This window comes from Camelus bactrianus, chromosome 25 (genome assembly GCF_048773025.1).
Source record: "Camelus bactrianus isolate YW-2024 breed Bactrian camel chromosome 25, ASM4877302v1, whole genome shotgun sequence".
NCBI lineage: Eukaryota > Metazoa > Chordata > Mammalia > Artiodactyla > Camelidae > Camelus > Camelus bactrianus.
In genome coordinates, this window is record NC_133563.1 from 4496357 (window position 1) to 4520462 (window position 24106).

At 34.9% G+C, this 24106-nt stretch overlaps 1 protein-coding gene and 1 non-coding gene across 4 annotated transcripts in view; both read left to right on the forward strand.

Annotated features, from left to right (window-relative positions):
* The window catches only part of DPY19L4 (dpy-19 like 4), a 47741-nt gene extending 23976 nt beyond the window's left edge, over window positions 1–23765 (forward strand). For all 3 annotated transcript variants that reach the window (XM_074353127.1, XM_074353128.1, XM_074353126.1), the window contains 11 exons: window positions 1986–2117; window positions 2224–2322; window positions 2902–2975; window positions 5290–5448; window positions 6340–6459; window positions 9835–9955; window positions 11822–11878; window positions 12613–12695; window positions 15407–15539; window positions 17837–17995; window positions 19668–23765. In XM_074353127.1, the coding sequence (XP_074209228.1) occupies window positions 1986–2117; window positions 2224–2322; window positions 2902–2975; window positions 5290–5448; window positions 6340–6459; window positions 9835–9955; window positions 11822–11878; window positions 12613–12695; window positions 15407–15539; window positions 17837–17995; window positions 19668–19832 (1302 nt within the window). In that variant the 3' untranslated portion in view covers window positions 19833–23765. The remainder of the gene's footprint in view (window positions 1–1985; window positions 2118–2223; window positions 2323–2901; window positions 2976–5289; window positions 5449–6339; window positions 6460–9834; window positions 9956–11821; window positions 11879–12612; window positions 12696–15406; window positions 15540–17836; window positions 17996–19667) is intronic.
* Window positions 14822–14894, forward strand: TRNAV-CAC (transfer RNA valine (anticodon CAC)). Its single transcript has one exon. It is a non-coding gene; the product is annotated as a tRNA-Val (tRNA).
* Window positions 23766–24106: the final 341 nt, after the last annotated feature.

Genomic DNA, 24106 nt, shown 5'->3' on the forward strand with positions numbered 1-24106 from the left:
TTAAAAAAAAAAAAAGTGAAATATAGGACATGTACAAAAGAGTGTATGTATGCTGTATATATAGTGTGTAGAATAAAATATGAGTATTTAAACATGCAGACCAAGAAATAGAACATTTGAACACCCAGAAGCCCCTCTGTCTTTCCTACTCACATCCTGCTCTCTTCCCAGCAGAGGCTGCCTGTCCTCAATTTTGTTGATCCTTCTTTTTCTTTACGATTTTCACCACCTATCTGTGTATTCCTAAACATGTGCTATTAAATAATGTACTGTTTACTTTTGCCTGATTTGCTTGTGAGATTCATCCATGATGATAGACGGAGCTATGTTTCATCCATTTTTGTTTATTTATGCATTCTACTGTGGATGAGCATTTCATTTTTTCCAGTTTATTGTCATATGACTGCTGTGTCCAGTACTGCTGTGAACATTCTTATACATGCCACCTGGCATAGAAATACACGATTTTTTTTCTAGAATATAAACCTCACAGTGGAATTATAAGTCAAAGGATATGTGCATACTCCGTCTAACTAGATACCAGGTTTTTCCCCAGAATGTTTATATCAATTTATACTACTGTCAGCAGTAGTAAAGATTCCCGTCAACATTGGGTTCCTTTGTTTCTTTATCTTTTTTACCCTCTCTTACCTTTCGTTTCTTTATTTATAAATGTTTATTAAGTGTTTACTATGTTGTTCAAGCCAGAAATTTGGGAATCTTCTTGCTTCTCTGTTCCTTTTTATTATCCGCTATACTCAGGTTGTCCAGAATCCAGATGAGTACCAAACATTCAGGTTACTTTAATAGAGAGAATTTAATATAAAGAATCATTAGCCAAGTGTAAAGTCTTAACTTGTTCATTGAAAGGGTAGTAAGAACCTGAACGTATTATAGAGGTAACTGCAAGAAGCAGCTATCACCCCGAGAACTAAGGGATTAAAGGAAGAATTTGAAATTATTGAAGCTTAAATCTTAGAGAAGGGATCGTGTGTGCTAAAACTCAGGCTTCTGAGGAGGAGCACTGCTCAGCTTTGCTGGTGTCTCTGAGCTTGAAGAAGGGCCCTGTGGAAATGGGACCCAGACTTCTGAGAACAAGAGCCTGGCTGGCTGGTCCTGGGATCTCTGGGGTAAGAAAATATGATAAAGCTGGTTCTGCAAGTGTTAGAGCAGCTGGATGCAGCTGCAGTTTTTCTATCAGGAAGGAATTGCTCTGTTAGGAGCTGCAAGCGGCTGGAAGGAACACGCCCCTGCTCTTTCCTCCAACCTTGTTGTCTCTCCCCAGCACTTCATATTGACAGAGCTTAATAGGGAGCCAACTGGAAAAGTAGAAATGTAGATTGCAGAGGCAAATATCCCCAGTATTGCAAGGCAGGGGATAGAGGGATAGGTTTGGAGCCAAGAGAACCAACAGCCAAAATGAAAAAATAGAATATTACCAGACCCGGATGATCCTGTATGCCCTCTCTTTTTGGAAAACTTTCTCCATGTAATAAAACTTTCCTGGGAGATCTTCTATTAGGAAATTGAATTTAACTTTCTTATTCTCACTGCTAAATGGGTCAAGTGCAGAAATACTTCTCTCTGGTGCTACATTTCATGCCAGTATGCTTTTATTGGGTAGGTTTTGGGAACTGCTGCTAAAGATTGTGATTTTTGTTTTAAGCAGTTTGGTGTTGCATAGATGGATTTTAATAACAAGACAAACCACGTGAAACTGTCAAAGCCTGGAATTAAAGAAGGTTCTTCCAGTCTGATTTAGACATCTATGGTTTTAAAGGGTTTTACTTTGTGGAGAGTTCTTTCTAAGAAGAAAGTGATAAGTTATATACCATAACATTAAAAATACAAGTTGAACATTTGTCCAAAATTATAGTAGAGCATTTACTTTATAATTGTAGTCAAACCTATTCTAAACAACACTAATGAAAAGATGTACAGTAAAATTCATTTTATTCTCATTCATTTTATTTTTGTCTCAACAGGTTCATGAAGTTTATAAAATCTATGTATTTTCTCTGTTTCTGGGATATTTACTGCAGTTTGAGAATTCAGCTTTATTGGTGTCTCCTTTATTAAGTTTAGTAGTAGCCTTAATGCTTGCTAAGTGCCTTCAGGTAATTAGAATTGCCTTTTTTTATCATTCTTGGTGTAAATTTTTAAATTGTTGACTTTTTTAAACCTCACTTCTTTGTTCATGATTTTTTCCCCCTACCTGCATAGCTGAATGTGAAGAAAGGAACTTTTGTAGCTAAAATAATGAAAGTGATTAATTTTTACTTGGTGTGCACTCTGACAGTAACATTGAATATTATAATGAAGGTAAGTAACTCTGTATTTGAGATTCATGTAGTAGAGCAAATTGAACAATGAAATATACTAGACTAAATTTTAATGAGAATAATGAGGTAATAGAGTTTGTACAGTGAAATTTTTAGTTAAACAATTCTCATACCTAGTATGTTAGGTGAGAAAATAGAATTCTGATTATTTTCTAGATATACTTTAAAAAAGTCACACTTATTTTCTGTTTAATTTAAAATGTCATCATTAACATTAAATAATATATGGAATAAATTCAGATGAGTAAAAGATGATCAGAAGGATGGGTAAGTTATTTATGCCAGGTGGGATAAGGTTGAAATCTTTTTCAAAAAATATTTTTTATATTTATTTATAAATATAAAAATAATTATAAACATTATTGTTTTATGCTTAACTATAAGGTAATGTGATTGACTTATGCCAGTAAATCTCCTTGCTTCATAGTTACACCTTGTATTATTTAATTCATGCTTTTTGTTTTGTAGTCTTGCTGCTGTTTCTTGTATTGGGCAAAAGCATATTGCTGTAAAGCATGGCTGATAGTTCTTTACTGTAACTAGTGTTTTTCTCCTCTAGATGTTTGTCCCACACAAAGAAAATGGACACATGCTGAAATTCCTTGAAGTAAAATTTGGACTAAATATGACTAAGTAAGTTTCAGATTGTGTAAGTTTACCTAACTCTAGACCACTTAGAAGATAGAGAGCAAAAATAATTGAAGGAGGTAGTACACACCTAGTTACATACCACTTAGAAAATAATTTGAGATATTATAATATCTCGAAGAAATATGACATTAATATTTTTCTCATTAAAAAACAAATCTCGTTTAAATCTTTTAAAAATAGATGCACATAAACTTCAATAGCATCACAGTATGTTGAGGCTACTTTCTCCCTTGGTGAGGAACCATGGTACAGCCTAAGGGCAGAGTAAATTAACGATCTGAAGTGAATAAAAAACCAGGGAAATTTTAACCACTAGTTAGCAAAATGCTTACATTAAAAAGGGTATGGTCATCAAAAAGGGGTGGGCAGTAAGATAGTTATTTCATAGCAGAGAATCTCACTTGTGGTCATAATACTGGACTGGACCAGAAGCTGACCTTCAAATTTCAAGAATAGTGTTGTACTTTTTGTTTGTTGGTTAAATGTATTTTTAAAATCTAAAATAAAGTAAATGATTTTATGTACTGATAGAGTCCATTTGCATAATGGAAAAAATATATTTACCTATACATTTCTCTAGTTCGTATAATATGCCTTAGAACCTTATAATTATTTGCACTAATTACGTGAGATTTTAGATGCTGTGCATGGAATTACACGTTGTGATGTATCACAGTTAACCATGTGTTTAACATGGCTTGAACACTGGAGAAATCTTCTGAAGTGTAAATCATATGTGGCTATCTACTAAGATGAAAGGTTCATTTAAAAGATCTCATGCTTTGTAGAAACCATGTCTTTTTCTGGTGTGTGTGTGTGCGTGCGTGTGCATTTGCATGCGTGTGCGTGTGCGCAGGCCTGACACTCAGCAGGCAACTAGTAAAAATTGGTTGTATACCTCCAGAATTGATTGGCCTTTCCGCTGACTCTCTCTTTGGCCTTGGAGGAAGACTCTAGAATGAGCCTAGGATTAAAGGCTGCTTTTGTCTGGTGTATTTTAGTTGATATTATATGGTGCTCCTTTGTTCAGCATGTCAGGTATTAATTAGATTTGCTTCACTAAGTAATGCACTAAGTATTTTAAGATTAAGACTTGGTCCCTGTCCTTAAGAATATTGATAGCTCTTTAGATAGTTTTTATATAATTAATGGCATGGGTAGTTTAAATAGTAAGTGCTCTATGCTCAAATGTGCCATTTGGATATCAGATTTTGTAGTTCCTCAGAACTTCAGGAAACATTTCTGTTGAGACACACTTTAAGAACCACTGAAGAAGTGTTATTAAATATTTAATGTGTAGGATATTGGACCAGGTTCGCTGGGGGATACAAAATGACTAGAGTCTAACACATAGCAGGTTGTATTAAGCACTGTAATGGAGGGATAAGTAAAGTGCCATGGGAATATGGGGAGGGAAAGATTGAGACCAAGGGTTATGGAAAAGTATTCATTAAATTGGGATTTGAATTGGACCTTACAGAATTAGTAACTTTAATTGGCAGATTTTAAAAAAATCAGTGCAGTCATTTTAGGTACAAAGTATTCTGATGGCAGCCTCTTCGGTAGTTGTATTACTCTTTGACACATTGTGAAACTTTAACCTTTTATTCTAAACCCAGTGATTTGTGAAACATTCTCAGTCCATCCGTGAGCACTCCTGAACATCACTGCATCTCTGACCTCCTTCCCTAGGGCTAGGAATCTGAGGATAAAATGGAGGTTAAAGATGGACTGAGAGTGAGAATGCAGATAAAACCACGTATAACTGGGAAACTGGGAGTCTTGTTGATCATATTTAGCTGTATTTTTAAAATTCCTTTTTTCATTCTTTTTTATCCTTGAAGTCCAGAGTGTGTTTTGTGCTTACGGTGTGTATCTGTTTGCATTGGCTATATTTCATGTTGTAGCAGTTACATGTAGCTAGTGGCTACCATATTGGACAAATATGCAGACCATATTGCAAATATAGAGGTTAGATGGCTGAATTTCTTGTTGTCTTCCAAATAAAAATAGAAAGTAAAACTCCCTTAAAACTGTATTGGACTCTAGAGATGGTCACATTGCTGCATCATAAAAAGTAGTTTTACATTTATCAGGGCAGTTTGTTGAGGAGGGTTACTAATGCTGCTGTTTTCATTTATAAAGGGTATGACCTTGCTGTTATAAGTGAACGGATTTTGGAAATATGTTTTGTTTTGTCTTAGTTTTTACTGAGATTAAAAAAGCAATGTTTTTATGTTCAGTACTTTAAAACACCTGTGATTTTAATATCATGCTTTTTTTTTGTTTTCTGTAGGAATTTTACAATGAATTGGCTCCTATGTCAAGAATCCCTTCAGGCACCATCTCAAGATTTTTTTTTGCGATTGACACAGTCTTCTTTATTACCTTTCTATATTTTAGTGTTAATTATTTGTTTTCTTTCTATGATTCAAGTAATTTTTAGGAGAATTAAGTAAGTACCTAGGAGAACCAATCACAGTATTAACTAATAAATTATGGAAATATATAAAACTTATTTTAATATCCTTCCTTTAGAGCTTCTAATTCTCTGTCAGTATGTAAAATATCATTTATAAGTTAGCCAGGTAAAATTCAAATTTAAGCTTATACATCTAAATAATGTCCATTTTTGGTGCAAGAATAATATTTAAATAAGTTAAACTTTTACAGACTTATTCACTAATTTACTCAGATTTTTACTTACTGTAAAAATATTTCTACTTAAATAAAGCTAGTAGTTTAAGTGATTTTAAATTATAAAGTTTGACTATTTAAAAATATTTTTATCACATTTGAAAGGAGATTGTATACCGTATCTTAATTTTGAAACCTTAATTATTCAAATTATGCTTTAATTATATTGATTTAGCAATCACTAGTTCAGTGATAATTGATCTTAGAAAAGGAACCTAAATGTCTTTTTTATTACATTTCCTGAACTTTCGTATTTAGTCGTTACAGAGTCGGTTGTCTTCAAGTTCAGAAAGTCATTTTCAAAGACTTGGAGATATTTGACTAGGAAATATACTTTCTTTTTCTTTTTTTTTTTTAATTTATTAAAATTTTTTATTAGTTTTTTTTTTTTTTTTTTTTTTTGGAGGGGAGGTAATTTAGGTTTGTTTGTTTTTTCGTTTGTTTATTTTTAGAGGAAGTACTGGGGATTGAACCCAGGACCTTGTACCTGCTAAGCATGTGCTCTACCACTTGAGCTATACCTCCCCCCGAGAATATACTTTCAAATTTTAAGAACTACCTATATTTCTTTTTATGAAGATATTAAAGAACTCTTGATTTTTCAAATAAGTATTTTCAAAGTAGTGAAAAACCACATTTCTTTCTGTAGTGGTAAGTCCCTGAAAGAAACTGTTACACTTGAAGATGGACGAATTGGAGAAAGGCCAGAGATAATTTATCATGTGATTCACACTATTTTATTGGGCTCTCTTGCAATGGTTATAGAAGGGTAAGTGTACTTTATTTGATCTAATTTGTTTTTACAAAGAATTGTCCTTTCTAATGGTAGTAAGTGGATACTTTCAAGAATACATTTATAAAACAGTATAAAAACTCAAAAGAACCGTAGTATAACTGGAGCTTACAGAGGTGTTTATTGTATAGTGAACTGATACTTATTTATTCATTTATTTGTTCAAAAACTACTGAATATCTTCCAAGGGCCAAGGCATTGTGCTAGGTGCTGGGGGTACAGTGTTGAGCAAAAGTAGGTGACAGCCTCTAGCTTTATGTGACTGTGGCCTAATGAAGGTCACAGATGTTAACCACACAGAAATAAAGTTACAACTTTGGTAAGTGAAGGAGAGGTAAATAGTATTATGAGGGCGAAGTTTCAGTAAATGATACCCCTTTTTTTGAAGTTTGACTCAGATGAGAAGTAAGGCACAGGGCTATAAAATGGTTCTGAACACCCAGTTTCAATGTGGGGAGGGGGTTTCCCCACATCAACAAACAATTCTCTGGACACCATCTGGGTATCCTGCAATTCAACTCAGGTGTGACACTATCTACCTGGAGATAGCCTCAGAATCCACAGATTGAGGGTTCAGTCCTACAAGACTGCCCTCTACTTCTTCCGACACCAGTTGTAGGTCCAGGTTGTCACCTGCATTTCTGATCAACTGACTGTACATCAGAGGCTCCCAAGACCCCCTCTTCAGGTTTGATTAATTTGCTTGAGTGGTTTGCAGAACTCAGAAATATTTTACTTACTAGATTACTAGTTTATTATAAAAGAATGTAATTTAGGAACAGCCAGCTGGAAGAGGTACAGAGGGCAAGGTGTGGGGAAAGAGCTCTGAGCATCCATGGTCTCCCCAGGTGTCACCCTTCCCAGATCTCCACCTGTTCAACCTGGAAGCTCTCTGAACCCTGACCCTTTGGGTTTCTATGGAGGCTTCATTAAATAGGCACAGTTAATTAAATCATTGGCCATTGGTGATTGAACTCCCACTCCAGACCCTCTTCAGGTAGGACTGGAAGTTTCAACCCTGTAATCGCGTGGCAGACTCCACTGGCAACCATCCCTTTTTAGCTGTTTTCCAAAAGTCACCTCATTAACATAATAAAAGATGCCTTTAAGCTCTCAGCACTAAGGAAATTACAAAGGGTTTGGGAGCTGTGAACCAGGAACTTTGGTCAAAGACCAAATATATAAGAGAAATATATTTTGATCATCTGAGTGATTCTGGTTCTGATAAAAGTTGTGTTAGAGAACACTTTTTCATGTGTGACCGAAAGGGCTTCTAATGTTTTCCATCCCAAACTGAGTTTGGGTTCTCAAATTTCAGGCCTTCGCTCTCGAATGGGCAGGGCCTTGGTGAGCCCACTGCACCTCTGTACACCCATGATGCAAAAGGAGGGTCCAAAATATAGAAGCCGAGAAGCGTTTGAGCTGAGTATGCTGTTATTTGTCTCACCTCACACTCACAAATCAGATAAAGCACTGCCATAAGGAGGAGCAGTTAAGACTCTGAATTATAGGGATGGCAGAAGGAGTAGGGAGAGGTGAAGAATGTTGATCTAGTAGAAGCTTCAAGTTTCCTTTAATTATGAATATAGATACTGAATTACAGTCATTTTAGCAGTACTAATGGTGCTTTTCCCAGCAGAAAGCATAGCTACTTTCTCATATTAATTTTTACAGGTACCTTGAAGTATTATTTATATACATCACTACTTCAAAAATTATAGTCATTATTAGCCCTGCATTTGATGTATTAATAAACAGTACAAGTATTACTGTATTACAAATACAAATTTTATTCTTTGATATAAATACTTCAGTATAGTTGGTTTTCTTTGTAAGCTCAATTATTTTACTTTATGCATTTAAAGATGTTTTCTTACAAGGGGTCCATAGATTTTATCAGCCTGCCAAATCTATGGCTAGTGGGAATCTCTTTACGGAAACATGAAGTGAGAATTGGGTTCACTCAATAGTTAGCAATCCATAATGCCTAAGTAGGATGAAGAAATTATTCATTCATGACTATTTTAAGTGACTGATGTTTTAATTCTATCTTGTTGCCTTGTAGTAGTGTTGCCAGAGTATAGGTTCTTGTCTAGTGCAGGAAAGAATTCAAGAGCAAGCCACAGTTGAGTAAAAGTGATTTATTCAGAGAGACGCAGGCTCCATAGACAGAGCGCAGGCCATCGCCAAAGGCGGGAGAGAGAGACTGTGGGGATGTGGAGCTGTTTGTTTTTATGAGCTCGGTAACTTCATATGCTAACAAGTGGGAGGATTAATCCAACTTTTTGGGGAAGGGGCTGGGATTCCCAGGAACCGGGCCACGACCCACTTTTTGACCTTATGTGGTCAGTTTTGGAACTCTATTGGTGCCTGTGGGCATGTCATTTACCATGCTAATGTATTACCATGAGTGTATAACGAAGCTCAGGGTCTACTGAAGTCAAATCTCCGACCATTTTGGGCCTCAAGGTCTACTGGGAATCGAATCTTCAATTGCTGTATTCAGTTCCTTTCGTGGTTAGGCCCTGCTCCCTTCCCTCCTGTCTCAGTAGAATTTTAGGGCATGGCTAACCTTTTTTCCCCTTTACTTTCAGTTTTATTTCTCTCTGAAAAAGAACTTTTTGCTATTCCCACCATTCTTCATTGTTGGCCTGCCATTTTAAGTTCAGGATCCTTTTTTTGAACATGTAATCTGCATTATTCTGTCATTGGTCCTTAATTCTGTAATCTACTCACTAGGCCTGTTCATGCAGATTACATGCAGGGTGACCTAGGAGGTGCCAGACTCCACCAGGTAGGTGGTGGGGATTAGGTATGAAATCTAGTCTTTCTTTTCAGAGAGTTCCTATTCTAGGTAAGTAAACAGAACAAAAGGGTTTTGCTTTTTTGTTTTTCATAAGAATTTATTTAATCAATACCTATTGAAGGACAATTAGGTTTCTATTTTTTTGTGATTAAAACAAATGCTGCAGTTAAAACCCCTGCATGTATATCTTCATGCACTTATGCTAATGTATCTGTAGGCTGGATTGCTAGAAATGGGATTGTCTTGGAGGATTTAAAAATTTTTTAACTTCTGCCAAATTGCCTTCTGAAGAAGTGTATATTCTCTCCTGAGTACAATTTTACTGCACCTCATCTACATTAATGTCTTATTTCATCCTCATTTTAGTAACCACATGTTTCTTGATTATTTAAGAAGTGAATGTTGCTGAAAATTAGAGGCTAAGTTTTTCATTCTCCCTCAACATTATGGTATTTTCATGACTATTAGGAAAGAACTCTGAAAAAAAAAATCAGATAATGATGTTCAAGGGCTATTTCACATATGACTCCTTTTGTCTTTTCCAGCTTAAAATACCTCTGGACTCCTTATGTATGCATGTTAGCAGCGTTTGGTGTATGTTCTCCTGAACTTTGGATGACACTTTTCAAGTGGCTTCGATTACGAACTGTACACCCAGTATTGTTGGTAAGTCCTTGTTATTATGTGTTAAGTACTTGTGTCTCTTCCAATTATGTGAATGGAAACCACACTGAATACAATTAAAATAGCATGGCTAAATCACATTATGATTTATAGATGGAGCAGAAGAGAGAAAGAGATCCTATGGGAAAATTTTTTAAAAATAATTTCTGATTATAAAAATAGTGCATTTCCACTCAGACAACTTAAAAAATAGAAGGTAAAAATATAAGTGAATAATGTGAGATGCTATCAGAAATTAATTTTGATAACATTTTTGTTGGTTTGATTTAGAACTATGGTATATTTTCAGCATAAATGGAGCATTTACACTGTGCCTGCTGTGTGCAATGTGCTTGGAATAAAAAGATAAATGAAACATGGTTAATTTCATCAAGTAGATTACAGTCTCCTGGTCATAAAAACAGATAGTAAGAAGTGTTGATAGGGTGCTATTGGAACAGAGAAGGGCTGCTTACTTCAGTTTTTTTTAGGGATTCAAAGAAGACTTCAAATCTGAGGTTTGAAAGATGAGTTATTAGTCAAATAAGGGGGGAAAGAAAGGGTATTCATGGTAGAAGGAATAAACGTAGCTAGACAAAGAGCATGATGTATTCAAAGGGAGTAAAAACAGAGGAAGAGAAGCATGGTATACGTAGTTTTGTTGGCACATAAAATGTTAAGTAGGGGTGGTGAAGAAATGAGACCGGAGAAGTCAAGGATGGTAAGTCACCGAGGCCTTTGAGCGTTCGCTGTGCCTCCTGGTCGTATCCGATAGGCAGTAGGAAGACGTGAGATGTTTATGCAGGCGCGTGAGAGAGTCAGACTTAACATCTTCTCCCAGCTCACCTTTACCGTTCTGTGAGGGGTGGGCTTACGGGTGAGAGACTCAAACCAGGATGGAGGCTGCTGCCCAGACGCAGGCCATGGCGGATGGAAGCTATAAAAGCTGCAGTGTTTCTGAGAGCTCACTATGTGTCAGGTACCTTTTGAAGCATTTCACATGCTATTCAGTGCTTACAAAGACCCTGTTAAGCTATATTATCTGTATTTTATAGACAAAGAAACTATGGCTTAAACTGGTTAAGTAACTTACCCAAGATCACAGCCTTATAAGGATAAAAATCATGATTCACACCCAAGCTTTTCTAACCTCAAGGCCCATTTTATCAATACTGTACTATACTGAAGTGAAAATAATAGAAGAGAAGAATCGTTAAGATTTGGTGCGTGATTAAGTATAGGAGAATAAGGAGGAGGGAGAAGTCACAGATTTTTCCTAGGTTTCTGGTTTGTGTGACTGTGGGTCATGGGGTCACCAGCAGACATGGGACAATAGGAATAAGAACAGGCTTTGGCAGGAAGATGATAAATGATTATCTTTAACAATAGTCCTGTTGTGTTTTCCTGGTGGTTTTCTGGAGGAATGTATACATTCGTGTTTTAGCACAGTGACATATGGATATATATTCGCTCCTTTTCCTACGTTAACTCATTGTCTTGTTGTTCTTGTTGTTGTTAGGTGTTTACACAGCAGTTCAGTGTTTTTTGTAAGCTCTTCCTAAGTTAAATTCCTGGAAAAATTGTCAAATGTTGATTTGCCATTTGAAATATTGCTACGAGCATTACCCTTTTTATGTTCTGCCTTAAATTTATATAGTAAATATATGTGTCTTACTTTGCCTCCAGCTCTTAAATTCATTAGTCTTTACCCACCTCACTCTGAACTAGGTTCTGTGCTGACTCCAATTCCTCTGATTGAAACTATTATAACTGTAAGAATCTGTGGTTGGTCATAGAGTCAGTGTCTAGTACGTCTAAAGGAATTCTGAAAAACATTTATCCATAACCCTTTTTACTTTAATATTTTAGGCTCTTGTTCTGAGCATGGCTGTGCCTACTATAATAGGTCTCAGCTTATGGAAAGAGGTAAGAAAATTAGATTTTTCGTAATATTAAAATATACTTTATGTACAAGATAGTGATGAATTTATGTATGTGGGTAGGATACTTATATTGAGGTACTGTTGTAACAAAATAAAGTGTGATATACTTAATAATACTTAACTTTTTACCAATAGGAACATGATGGAAGAGCCAAAACATTTTTAGAATGCCATCTGATGCAATTTTCTGTAGTTCAATACTGTTATTAATTCAATTTATAATTGGCAAAGGAAATGGCTGAACAAATAGTATTTATTGGTAAATTAGTAAATAGTAAGAAGTATTTTGGCAGCTCTAAAGTTTAAATATTTATAAAGTAATGTAAATTCTTTGGCTTGTCATAATGTAATATGAAACTAATTGCCAGTAAATCTGTGAATTATTTGACTTGACCTGAAATGTATTTGTTTACTTATTTATTCAGTGTGTGTGCACGTGTGCATGAAAGATACAACTGATCATTAATTTTTGGTAATGCTAAAATTATGTATTGAGTGTAGGCAGTAGATTAACCATAAAATAGATTGTTTCGACTGAGAAGAATGAGCAGGAAACTGAAAGAAAGTAAAGCAATCCATGCCATTTTTTCCGTGAAAACGGTATTGTAATATTATTTGCTTTAAGTTAGCCTCTTAGTCTTTGGAAGTACTCTGAAACAATTTTAAACTTTCTAAGTACTTACACACAGTCTTTGGGGATTTTGTTTTGCATTTTAGTTTTTTCCAAGATTAATGACAGAATTAATGGAACTACAAGAATTTTATGACCCAGATACGGTGGAGCTTATGACCTGGATAAAGTAAGAATTAAACTGCCGAAGACAATTGTTAAGTTATTAATTAATCATAACACTATTTAATGGATTCAGGGGAAATAATACATCAATGCTTTTCCTAGTTCTCATAAAACTCAGGAATTTTACTCCATGTTTTTTGGGATATTTAGTTTTTGATTGGACTTTTAATTCTAATTTTCTAATTGAACTTATTTCCATTGAAAATAAAGTATTGATAAGTTTGAGAATTGAGACTCTAGCCATTAAACACCTAGAAATATAGACTAAAAAGAAACCAATGTCCTTTTATTTATATAGTCAACATATGTTCCTCATACTCTGGGTTGGAGGTGGATGAGTGGTGGAATTTTAGTCTTGATAACTAAGGTTAACAAGATTTTTAATTTTAATTGTAATGCTCCTGCAGATTTTAATGTGACAGGAGATGTGCCCTTGGACCTATGGAAGCCGGGAATTGTATTTGAAACACCTTTTCCCCTCCCCCAACACACATATATAACCTAAGGACCCTCAGAGGGCTACTCTATCAGTGAAAGGGTGGACTAGCGAAATATCCACCAAGTGGTAGAGAAGGATGACAAAAAAGCACATCTTCCTTGGCCTCAGCTCTTGGTCAAAAATAAAGTCTCTCATCTGAATTTTTAGTGATGCATTTGAATTCACATGTTTGTAGTTTGAAATTATACTTGTCTAACCCAGGAAACCTTAAATCAAGAATTTAGCATAAAAAGTGATCCTGGGATGGTCTGGAGTGCCTGATGTAATCCTCAGCCTGCGCTACAGAGGATTTCACAAATAAAGCTATGTGAAGATAAGCTCTAAATTTACAAAACACAGGAAGAAGCGTCCAACAGATCAAGAACCAGCTGTAGTCTGTGAGACAACAGACTTAGCCCTCTAGCCATTTATGAGAATAAAACGCTTTGTATCAGTTTTTACTGCACAGCGGACTGCCACAAAACTTAGTGGCTTACAAACAGTAAACGTGTGCTTTTGCACTGTTTTGGTGATCAGCTGAGTGGAGGCAGTGGGGAGGATTCTCCTGGTCTGGGCTGGCTCAGCTGGGACCAGGTGTCCTGGCACCGCCTCTCTCACATGTCGAAGGCTTGGGTGTGTGTCAGCTGAGGCCGTGAAGTTGACTTGGCCACGTGCTTCTCATCATCCAGCCCAGGTGAGCCTGGGCTCATTCACAAGCTGGTGGCTGTAGAGTTCCCAGGAGCAGCAGGAGAGGACAGGTCTGTGTCAAGCATGTCTTAAGTCTCTCCTCACATTGTTTGCTCTTGTTCTGTTGGCTAAATCAAGTCATGTGACAAAGATCAGAGTTTTCTCCAAGAGCTTAACTCTAAGGAAAAGTATCATTGCAACCATTTTCCAACCCAGTCTACCCCATGGCAAGAGACTGTGAAATAATATGAAAAATTTTAAAGACATAGGAGAAGAAACTAGAACTTGAGAAAGGAATGAAATACTATCAGAAAGGCCAGGATAATAGAAGAAAACAAAAAACAAAAAATGTTTCTAGAAATGAGGAGTAGGTTTATAGAAAAGGTATATGGAAATGAAAATAGGCGTTATTATAAGATCTCATTATAATGGTACTTCTCGTACATATAAAAATTATTTTTTAGGTAATCCTTAATTACTGGCCATTAATACTTTTTTGTGAGTTGTATTTATCTTTGTGGAAGGCTGACTGTATAGCCTTGTGTTCTCGTTAACAGAAAAGAAAGTCACATCTATGTGTGTGATTTCACAATATTTTCAAAAACAGCAAAGGCTGAAACACTGGATGTTGTACATCAGATGATTGGACATTTTTGTTACATTTTGTTGTGGTGTAATTTTTCTGTTTCATTTTTGTTTCCCCATATTGGGTGCTCCCTGGGGACAATGGCTGTTTGCCATCTTTTTATTTTCAGAGCTTGACAATATCCCTAGTACATTGTAGGCAGATGCTGAATGTTAAATACAGGGAGTGAATAAGTAAGTGAGGACATTAGAGCAGCCCATTGGGACCTGTCTTATGAGTGACATATATCTGGGACTTTGCGTTATGATTTAGAGTAGAGAAGTCCTTCATGTGTTTTCTGGAGACAGATATGTTAAGATCAAGAAAGAGCAGAAGAGGGGGAGGGTATAGCTCAGTGGGAGAGCATGTGCCTCACATGCATGAGGTCCTGGGTTCAATCCCCAATACCTCCCCCAAAAAGTATAAATAAATAAACCTAATTACCTTCACCCCCCCCCAAAAAAATTTTTTTTTAAAAGAGCAGGAGGATAGACAGATCTGGAAGGAGTTGGGTTATGGTGGTTAATATTTGCCAAAGATGAATTTGAGAATTTGCAGTATCACCACTGAACTGACCACACTATCTAAAATAGTATATTGCTGTCACTGTCCCATTACTCTGCATTACTTTTTAATAGCATTATTACCACCTGACCTGTATGTTTATACTGTCCCCCTGCTTCCTTTTGAAAGCAGGGACCTTGTCCTCCCATCTCTCTGAAATATTTCTGTATTTTTAGCACTCTAAACAGTTTCTGGTACATACTAGGTGCTCAGTTTTTTGCATGAATCCAAAAATGAAATGAAATGAAACTTTAATGTACAATACATTTTAAGTTGGTTGGTATTTCAGAACTGACATAAATCAGTGATCTAAATCATATCCTTACCTTTTCAGTATGTGATTCTTTCTGGTTCTTTGCAGAAGGCAAGCTCCAGTTGCAGCTGTGTTTGCAGGAAGTCCACAGTTAATGGGTACGATTAAATTATGCACTGGATGGATGGTGACAAGCTTGCCTCTTTACAATGACGATGATCTCCTCAAGAGAAATGAAAATGTAAGGCATTTTAGAGTCTACGTTTGGGTCTTTTTTTATATGACCTTTATTTTAGTATAGTTCTGTAATGGTGTATATGTTCTTGGCTAGCTAGGAAAATCCAGACAATTTTAGAAGAGTTAATTAGCTTTGGTTTTCAAAAAGCTGTATAATACATTTAATCAAGAGGGGCCAAAATTAAAATATGAAGTTCTTTGTTTTATGAATAGTACTGATATGTTTCTAGGAGAAACATTTAATTTTCCACAAGGTTTCAAGGGACTGATTTTTAATATTTTACAAAGCGAAACTTTCTTTTGAAACTTCTCAAATTACTGAAAGAAGTCTTTTAGTGAATGTCTTTATACACTTTTTATTTCCAAGCCAAAATTCTGCTGTTGCTTATAAAACACTGATTTATTTTCAACTTAGTATAACATTAGTGTGGTATCTAATTCTTGTTCAGAGAATATATTACTTTGAATGTTAGGTATGGATTTAAATGGTAACTTCATATCTGATGGTAATGGGCAACTGAACCCGAGTTCTAAATATCCTGTTTTTCAGTTAGAGAGAGTTTCATACAGTTTTTAAATATATTCTAAGCTAAGGAGAAAATACAGCAATAAATAAGTTAGACTCTAATACAAAGGTTAGACTCTCCAAATCTAGATTCTGGAAGTAGAGGATCTGGACTCAAGTGGTACCTCTGCCACATTCTAACTCTTTGACCTTGAGAAAGTTTCTGAATCTGGAAACAGTAATAGTTTTCACCTCCTCATTGTGAGAATTAAATAAGATAATGCACTCTGCCTGAAACACACACACACACGAAGCACAGAGAGGAGTTCAAAATCCAGGCCTTCATAAAGAACATTCCCTTGATCTGGGCTAGAAACTTGTTTGAAAAAAGAATACATATGATTTCAGGTTGAAAAGGTCACATGAGCCATGAAATTTGGCATGAAACTAGAAAATAAAAATGAGGCCAAATTCTGAAGGACCTGGAATATCATACTTACGAATTTAAACTTCCCCTTGAGGCATTTGGGAGTCATCAAAGACTTTTCCGTGAGCCTAGGAGTAGAAAGCTTAGATCTGTTTTAGAGTTAATTATGGTCATGGAACAGATTGAAGCGGGGAGAGGTTGGAGATGGGGAGCTGTGCCTGGGAGTGATTTACTTGAGAGACAACCGCTGCCTCTGATTAGTATTTGCTAGGGGAGGTTATAGCTCAGTGGTAGAGCACATGCTTAGCATACACAAGGTCCTGGGTTCAATCCCCAGTACCTCTTCTAAAAATAAATAAGTAAACCTAATTACCTCCCCCCCAAAATAAAAAATATTAAAAAAAGAAGTAAGTATTTGCTGCACTTGAAAAGGTAGTGTTGCTTGCTTAGATGATATATTACAGCATATTCATGAACTTTATTTTTTGTTAATTTAAACCAGCCAACTCTGACATGGCTTTTTTTTCGTTGTTTTCTTTTAATTGGTCTGTTTTCTAAAGCAGAATTTCAGAATCACTTATAATTAGATCAGAGTTCTAATTAGGTTGTAATTAAGTTTAAATATTTTAGAGTTTTCAGTTTTATGTGACTTGGCTATGAGACTAGGAACCTTTTTTCCCCCCAAATCTTTGGATGAACCTTGAGGACATTATGCTAAGTGAAAGAAGTCAGACAGAGAAAGATAAATACTATATGATATCACTTACATGTGGAATCTTAAAAAGCCAAACTCACAGAAGCAGAGAGAAGAGTTGCGGTTACCAGAGGCTGGGAGGGTTGGAGAGATGAGGAGACGCTGGTCAGCGAGTACAAACTTCCAGTTACAAGATGAATAAACTCTAGGGATCTAATGTACAGCAGTGATCATGGTTCATAATCTGTATTAATCATTTGAGAATTGCTTAGAGAGTAGATCTTAGGGGTTCCCACCACAAAAAAGAAGTGGGGATTGTGTGACATGGTGCAGGTGTTAGCTAAAGCTATGGTGGTAATCATTTTGCAACATAAGAGTATCAAATAAACATGCTGTACACCTTAAACTTACACGGTGTTGTATGTCAATTATGTCTCAATAAAACTGGGGGAAAAATGGGCAAAGGACTTGCATGGACATTTCTCCAAAGAAGATAAATGTATGTGGCCAATAGCCAGATGCATATAAGCTTCCTGAGGGCAGGAGTCAAGTCTTAGTGAATATCTTCATTTTCCATAGATAGTGCTCTTACATAGAAGATGCTCAGTGTATAATTTTAATTAACGTAAGTTTTAAATGTCTTTAAAAATCATTGTTTTAATTATATTCTTTCAGATCTATCAAATCTATTCAAAGCGATCTGCTGAGGATATTTATAAAATACTGACATCCTACAAGGCTAATTACCTAATTGTAGAAGATGCTATCTGCAATGAGGTGGGAACCATGAGAGGCTGCAGGGTTAAAGATTTATTAGACATTGCAAATGGCCACGTGAGTAACCATTTGGAAAATTAAATTTTTTTTGAGGAAAATGATTTTATTTAAACTTGTAATCTTATCTTCAGCCTTTATTTTTGGAACTTAACTAAGAATGTAATTTAAAGTTATATAATAGTGGCGGGAGCTTCTTTAAAGTAGTTTGAGGTATTTTTTAAATGTACAAAAGGAAAATTTTGCAATTCTGAAAAAAAAAAATCTTACCAATACCTGATTCCATATATGTTGTCTGTATTTGTGCATGTTCAACATTTATAAACAAAACATGGCATAATTTGGTTTCAAGGATGATTTTAACATATTATATTAGTGTTACAGAGTATAATAATATAAAGAGCAGCTATTTGTATTGTTATATTCTTATGTTGAGAAATTTCTTATAATTTGATACATACCTAGAAAAAATGCTAATTAAATTAACATGATCCTGTACGCTGAGTCCCTATTATCCACAAAAATTAGTGTATTCAGAGCCACTTTAGTTGTTAGTGTTTAGCTGTATCTTAAGTTGTCACTGATTTCAGCTATTTTACCAAACTTCTTACTTCTCAGCCTGCAGTGTATATACTGTATACCTGGCAACTAAGAAGACTGACAGGGGAGCTTGGGTATCTGAGAATTAGTGTCATCTGGGAAGGATGCCTTTATTCCTGGGAAAGTTCGGGGTGAGGGAACTTAGGAAAAGTTTGGGAGGTCATTCTTGGTTAGAGGGCCTAGTCTCTTCAGGTTGCAGCCAAGATTTATTCTGTACCCTCCTAAATGATTAGCTCTTTGTCTTAATCATCCCAGGCCAGTTTGTAGGTGTGAAATTCATTTTTATGATTTCTCTCTTTCCCTGTCTTCATAACCCCTTAACTTGTAATATAAACTTACTCTGTTTTCTGCTGTATGTATTTTGAATTTTCTTTGTTGGTATTTAATGTCTATGAGCTTTGGCTTAATTGGTGACAAGATGGAGTTTTACTAAACATCAGGTATCAGTGGTTACTGCTGTATTGCTGCCTACTGGAGCCTTTTTCTGCTCTTGGCCACCCTTTGGCTCCATTTTGAACACAAAGTTACTATTCCTTTCATGTAATGCCAGGCACGGACTTAAAGCTAATCCATCCTTTTATTCTTAAATTTGACTCTCTGACATCTTTCCTCGGCCTTAGAATAATAGTATTTTATTCCTGAAAACCCTTCAAGCTTGCTAAGCTATCTTAGTGAGCACCAGTAAGGTGAGAATGTAAAGGATTGTGCTGGGTAAGTCACGGGAACTTGCTTACTGTTACGAGTCAGTTCTACACAAGCAGAAGAGTTTGAGGATAAGAGCACATGTGCAGTCCTCAGCCTTCGCAGGCTCCATGTGATGTTCTTCAGAGGGATGGTAATAGACTATGGAGACATCGCCTTCTAAATTTTAGGACTAACTCTTTTAAAAATGGGAAAACATTTTATACTGGTTTTTCGGTCTCACTGGGGAGCTCATGAATTTAATGGACATGGTGACTTGTGAAGAGGCTTTCATTTGCTAAACAATGTGAGGTGGTTGCTAACCAATGTGAGAGAGTGATGTTTAGCAATAATATATTTTTTCATATAAATATAGTCAATTGTACATTAATTGCATTTCTCCTGTGAGCTTAATGAGCTTTTTAATACTATGTTTCATATTGTTTGATAGGTGGTTTGTGAAGAAGGTGACAAGTTAACCTACTCAAAACATGGGCGATTTTGTCATGAGGTCAAAATTAACTATTCTCCGTATGTGAATTACTTCACTAGAGTATACTGGAACAGATCCTACTTTGTATATAAAATCAACACTGTGATATCCTTTCAGTCTTGAAAAATAGTAAGGCCTTCATTTCCCTTAACACCACCTGAAGTAAAATGTGATTTTCTTCTACCTACGTGGTATCTTTTGGAAACCAGAGTGTGGACATTTGAGACGTTGCTGCTGCTGTTTTCCCCTCCTGCCGTTTCCTGGGTCTAGCGTTCTGTGGGGAAAAGATCAAACGTTACTGTCCTTGGTAAAATGTCAGACCTCCCACTCCGCAGTATTCCAGCCAGGTGTTTTCCTTCTTGTTGTATGATCTTTAAAGATTTTACCTTCTGAACTATTGTAAAATTTTCCTCATAAATCTTCATTCCATCATGGCATTGGTCTTGAATTTGAGTATGTTCAAGATCAGAGTGTATCTCTCAAATGTAACATTTAATAAATATTTAATGTGATGTAATTATAGATGGGAAGAATTATTCTTACCCTCAAGGCAGTTTCTGAAGGTATTTCATGGTATATAATAGAACTGAAATATTACAAAAAAAACTAAAGGTTCGCTGAGAATTTGTGGCATTTAAATTAAAATGAAAATTATACAAAGAAAGTGATTTTTGAGGATATACATAAAGATATATCCAGATTTTCCATGATACTGCTCTCATCATTTGCTGCTTATATAAGTAAGCACTTTCTTAGTAGTATATATTGCATGATATTGCATTTTATTACTTTATGACTATTAAGTGGTTAGCTTTTTTTACTTATGCCCATAAATTTGATACCAGTTTAATCATGATAAAACAGTAACTCTTGTTACCTATATATTTTTTAAAACAGACATTTAAAAGAATGTTATTCAAGTTTTTTAAAAATACGGATATGGAGTATATAATGTACTCACATGTTTTCTACTGAATTAGTAAGTAAAAAATTAAATCTTTTTCAGAATGAGAAAATGTACACTAAAATGAGCAGCAGTTTCTAGAGACACGTGCAGACGCTGTCACGCATAGCTCTGCAAGGGGATGTATTTGTGATAGAGCATGAGCGCCGCTATTTAAGAAACTGCGACGTAGTCTTCAACATTGAGAACTAAATGGCAACTGTAATAAAATTCACAGCACAGGTTCACAATCTAATGTTATGTTCCTTTAAGTTAAATGTTTTCGTATTTTTAATTATTAATTAAATTCTAAAATGATTAATTTGACTTTATAAAGAGATTCAGGGTAGATGTATCATTTTAGTAAGATGGAATGCATGTTTTTACCTTATACATCTAAGTGAACAGATTTGCAAATTTTTCACTTGTTAGAGTACTATAAAAATTGCAGTTTCACTACCCTAAATTACTATGTTAGAAAGGAGCATCTTTCCATTATCTTTATTTTCTGGAATATGTATATTTTAAAAGAAGAAAAAGCACATGTGTTCTTAGGCTAGCTCTAAGATGTTTTGCTCTTTTGGAGCTTAATAATTGTTTGATAGCAATGTCCTGTGTCTGGTATATTAGTTCTGTTGGTTGTCATTTCATACTTTTATGTAACGTTGAACACTTATATCAAGACAGCTACAGGCAGGCTATTTCAGGTTCTTTTTACATCTTAATAGTGAGTGACTAGTATTTAGCTTCAAGCCTTATGAAAATATTACCATAGTTACCTAAGTGTACAGTGAATAGTCACATGGTAGTACTTACGATTAGAGAGAGCATACAAAATAGTGTAATTTAAAAACCGGCTTGCATATTTTGAAAGGGAGATAGAACAGCCTACTTTCTATTCTATGTAGCATGAAATATTTAATTGAATTTTTATTGATTTATTTTATGATCAAATATGCTGAATTAGTTCTGACTGTTGTGTGTTTATTGATTTTGTTTTTGACATGTTAGTAAGCTGCTTTTGCTTCTGTCACCTTCTTAAATAAAACAGATTTGGAGCAGCTTTTAATTGAATTTTTTAAATAATGAATTTTTCACTGAGCATTAGGTGAAAAGAAAAATGTGAGCTTTATTATAGAAATAATAATACTGGGTATGAGAGATAAGTTTATTTGCTTCTATTTAGCTGTAGTTAAAATAATTGTAATTAGAAAACTTTGAGGAGCATTTAATTAATTTCCTCACTTTGTAGAATAACAAATGATTAAGAAATTCTGCAAGTAATTCCATTTAGGTAACTTACAGTTGTTAGATTTGACAGTAAGGATCTACTGTGAAAGGAGCAAAGTTTTTGGGTTTTGGGCAGAAGGATTTTCTCAAAGAAATATAAAATGTACTTAGGCCTTGATGTTGCAAAACCATTGAAATAAGTGCCTTAACCTCCTTATTTCAAAGTTTATTTTTATTTTCAAAAAACATCCATTTCTTTCTTTCTCATAAGAAAATTTTGGTAACTTTTTCCTCATCAGTAAGCACAGAGAAAGAATCCTCACTATGCTGTTTTCACTATTAACTTTAAGTCATGATTAAGCAAATCTTTACTAAGGGTAGTGATGGGATTTCTAACCTGGTTAATTAATTCATTTAGCCCCCAGATGCCAAGCAATCCAACAAATAAAACTTACTTGGTAAGGTCTCTGATACTGACTCTGTGCTGGTTTATATTTTCTCTGACTTTGACATTGTGTCTCGGTGCTTTTTGTTAGACTGGTAGGGTTTTACAACCTAGGGAGTATGCATTGTACTTCAAAGCTAACTTTTTCTTCATTACTTTTCTGTATGTATAAACAGCATGTTTTTTCAGGACATTAACCCAAATTGTTCATAGCCTCGATGTTGTGACACTCTCCCAGACAACTGAGATTGAGTTAAGGAAAAGTAGAAATGGAGGTCGAAGTGTGTTGTAAGTTGGGGTTGAAAAATACACTTTAAAAAATAAGTGATTAATTTCTTGAAGGAGCAGTGAATAGCCATCTTATTAAACTTTGTTGTTTTTGAGAAATCAGTTGTTTTTTGGCCCTTTCTATTTTTGAACTGTTAAAACATTTTGATGCCTTTTGTGGGTAAAAGTAGTGTCTCTCTATAAAATCGGTGGAGTTTCTGAAAGTTGTGTATGTAAATCAGTTTTTGAGTAAATGTATTTAAAGTGCATGAATATTTAAGGGCCTGTATTATGAACTGCTCTGTGCATTTGAGAACCCTTTGTAACACAAGTGACTGCTTCCTGATTTACATCTCAATATATTCTCTCATTTGTCCAGTTTTTAAAATACACACTCTCTATTGTTGCTATTTGCTAATAGATTTAGATTCCAATATGTATTAAAGTTGCAAGTAAAATTGAATAATTTCTTTTGAAATAGTAGCTTATTATTAAGTTTTTGAATGTGTAATGTTAATACTTTAAATAAAATTAGATGTGAAAATTGCAAAGAAATATATTTGATTCAACTATTTTCCATCCATTAAGGTTTCTAAACATTATACTTGATTGCCTTAATTTTAAAAAAGGGCATTTTAGAACCCAGTTTGCTAAATTTAGCATAAAGGCATCTCTGAATCATTTCTGTTTAGAAGTCTCTTAGAACTTACAACATTGTAACCTTGGCATGTATAATCTTATGTGCATTTTTTTGTAAGAGAACATCTGACCACTGTATTTATTGATATAATAGTATCAGAAAAAAATGCATTCCATACTTACAGTGTGAGATATCACATAAGCAACCCTTTCATATTTTAAATTAATAGCTTTGTACAGCTATTTAACGAAGATGAATACAACCACTTTTATGTATGTTGACTTCTGAATCATATCTACAACAATGTATATTTAGATTAAATGTGCTCTTCCTGTAACTAAGGCTACATCTTTGCAAAAGAATAAAAGTTAATTTCAATAAACAAATCCTTTAAAGAGTTGGGTTATCAACTAGTTTACTTCATATTTTGTAACATTAAATGTACTTTTATCAAGAATGAAATTATTTATTTCATGCTTAGTTACACTCCTTGTTTTGTTTCTATAATAAAAACTTTTTTTAGAATTTTAAGTTGTCTTTTATTTATATATGAACCTGTTTTGGTTACAGGTTTATTGAGATGTAATTTATATATCCTACAATTCACTCATTTAAGGTGTATCATTTAACAATTTTTAGTATATTCACAGAATTGTGCAATTATTATCACAATCAATTTTAGAATATTTTCATCACCCCAAAAAGAAACCCCGTGTGTTTTGGCTGTCACCCTCAACCACTCCATCTTCAGGCAACTTCTACAAATATGCTTTCTGTCTCTGGACAGAAAGTTCTATTCTGGACATTTCACATAAATGAAATCATATAATATGTGGTCTTTTGTGGCTGGCTTCTTTCATTTAGCATAATGT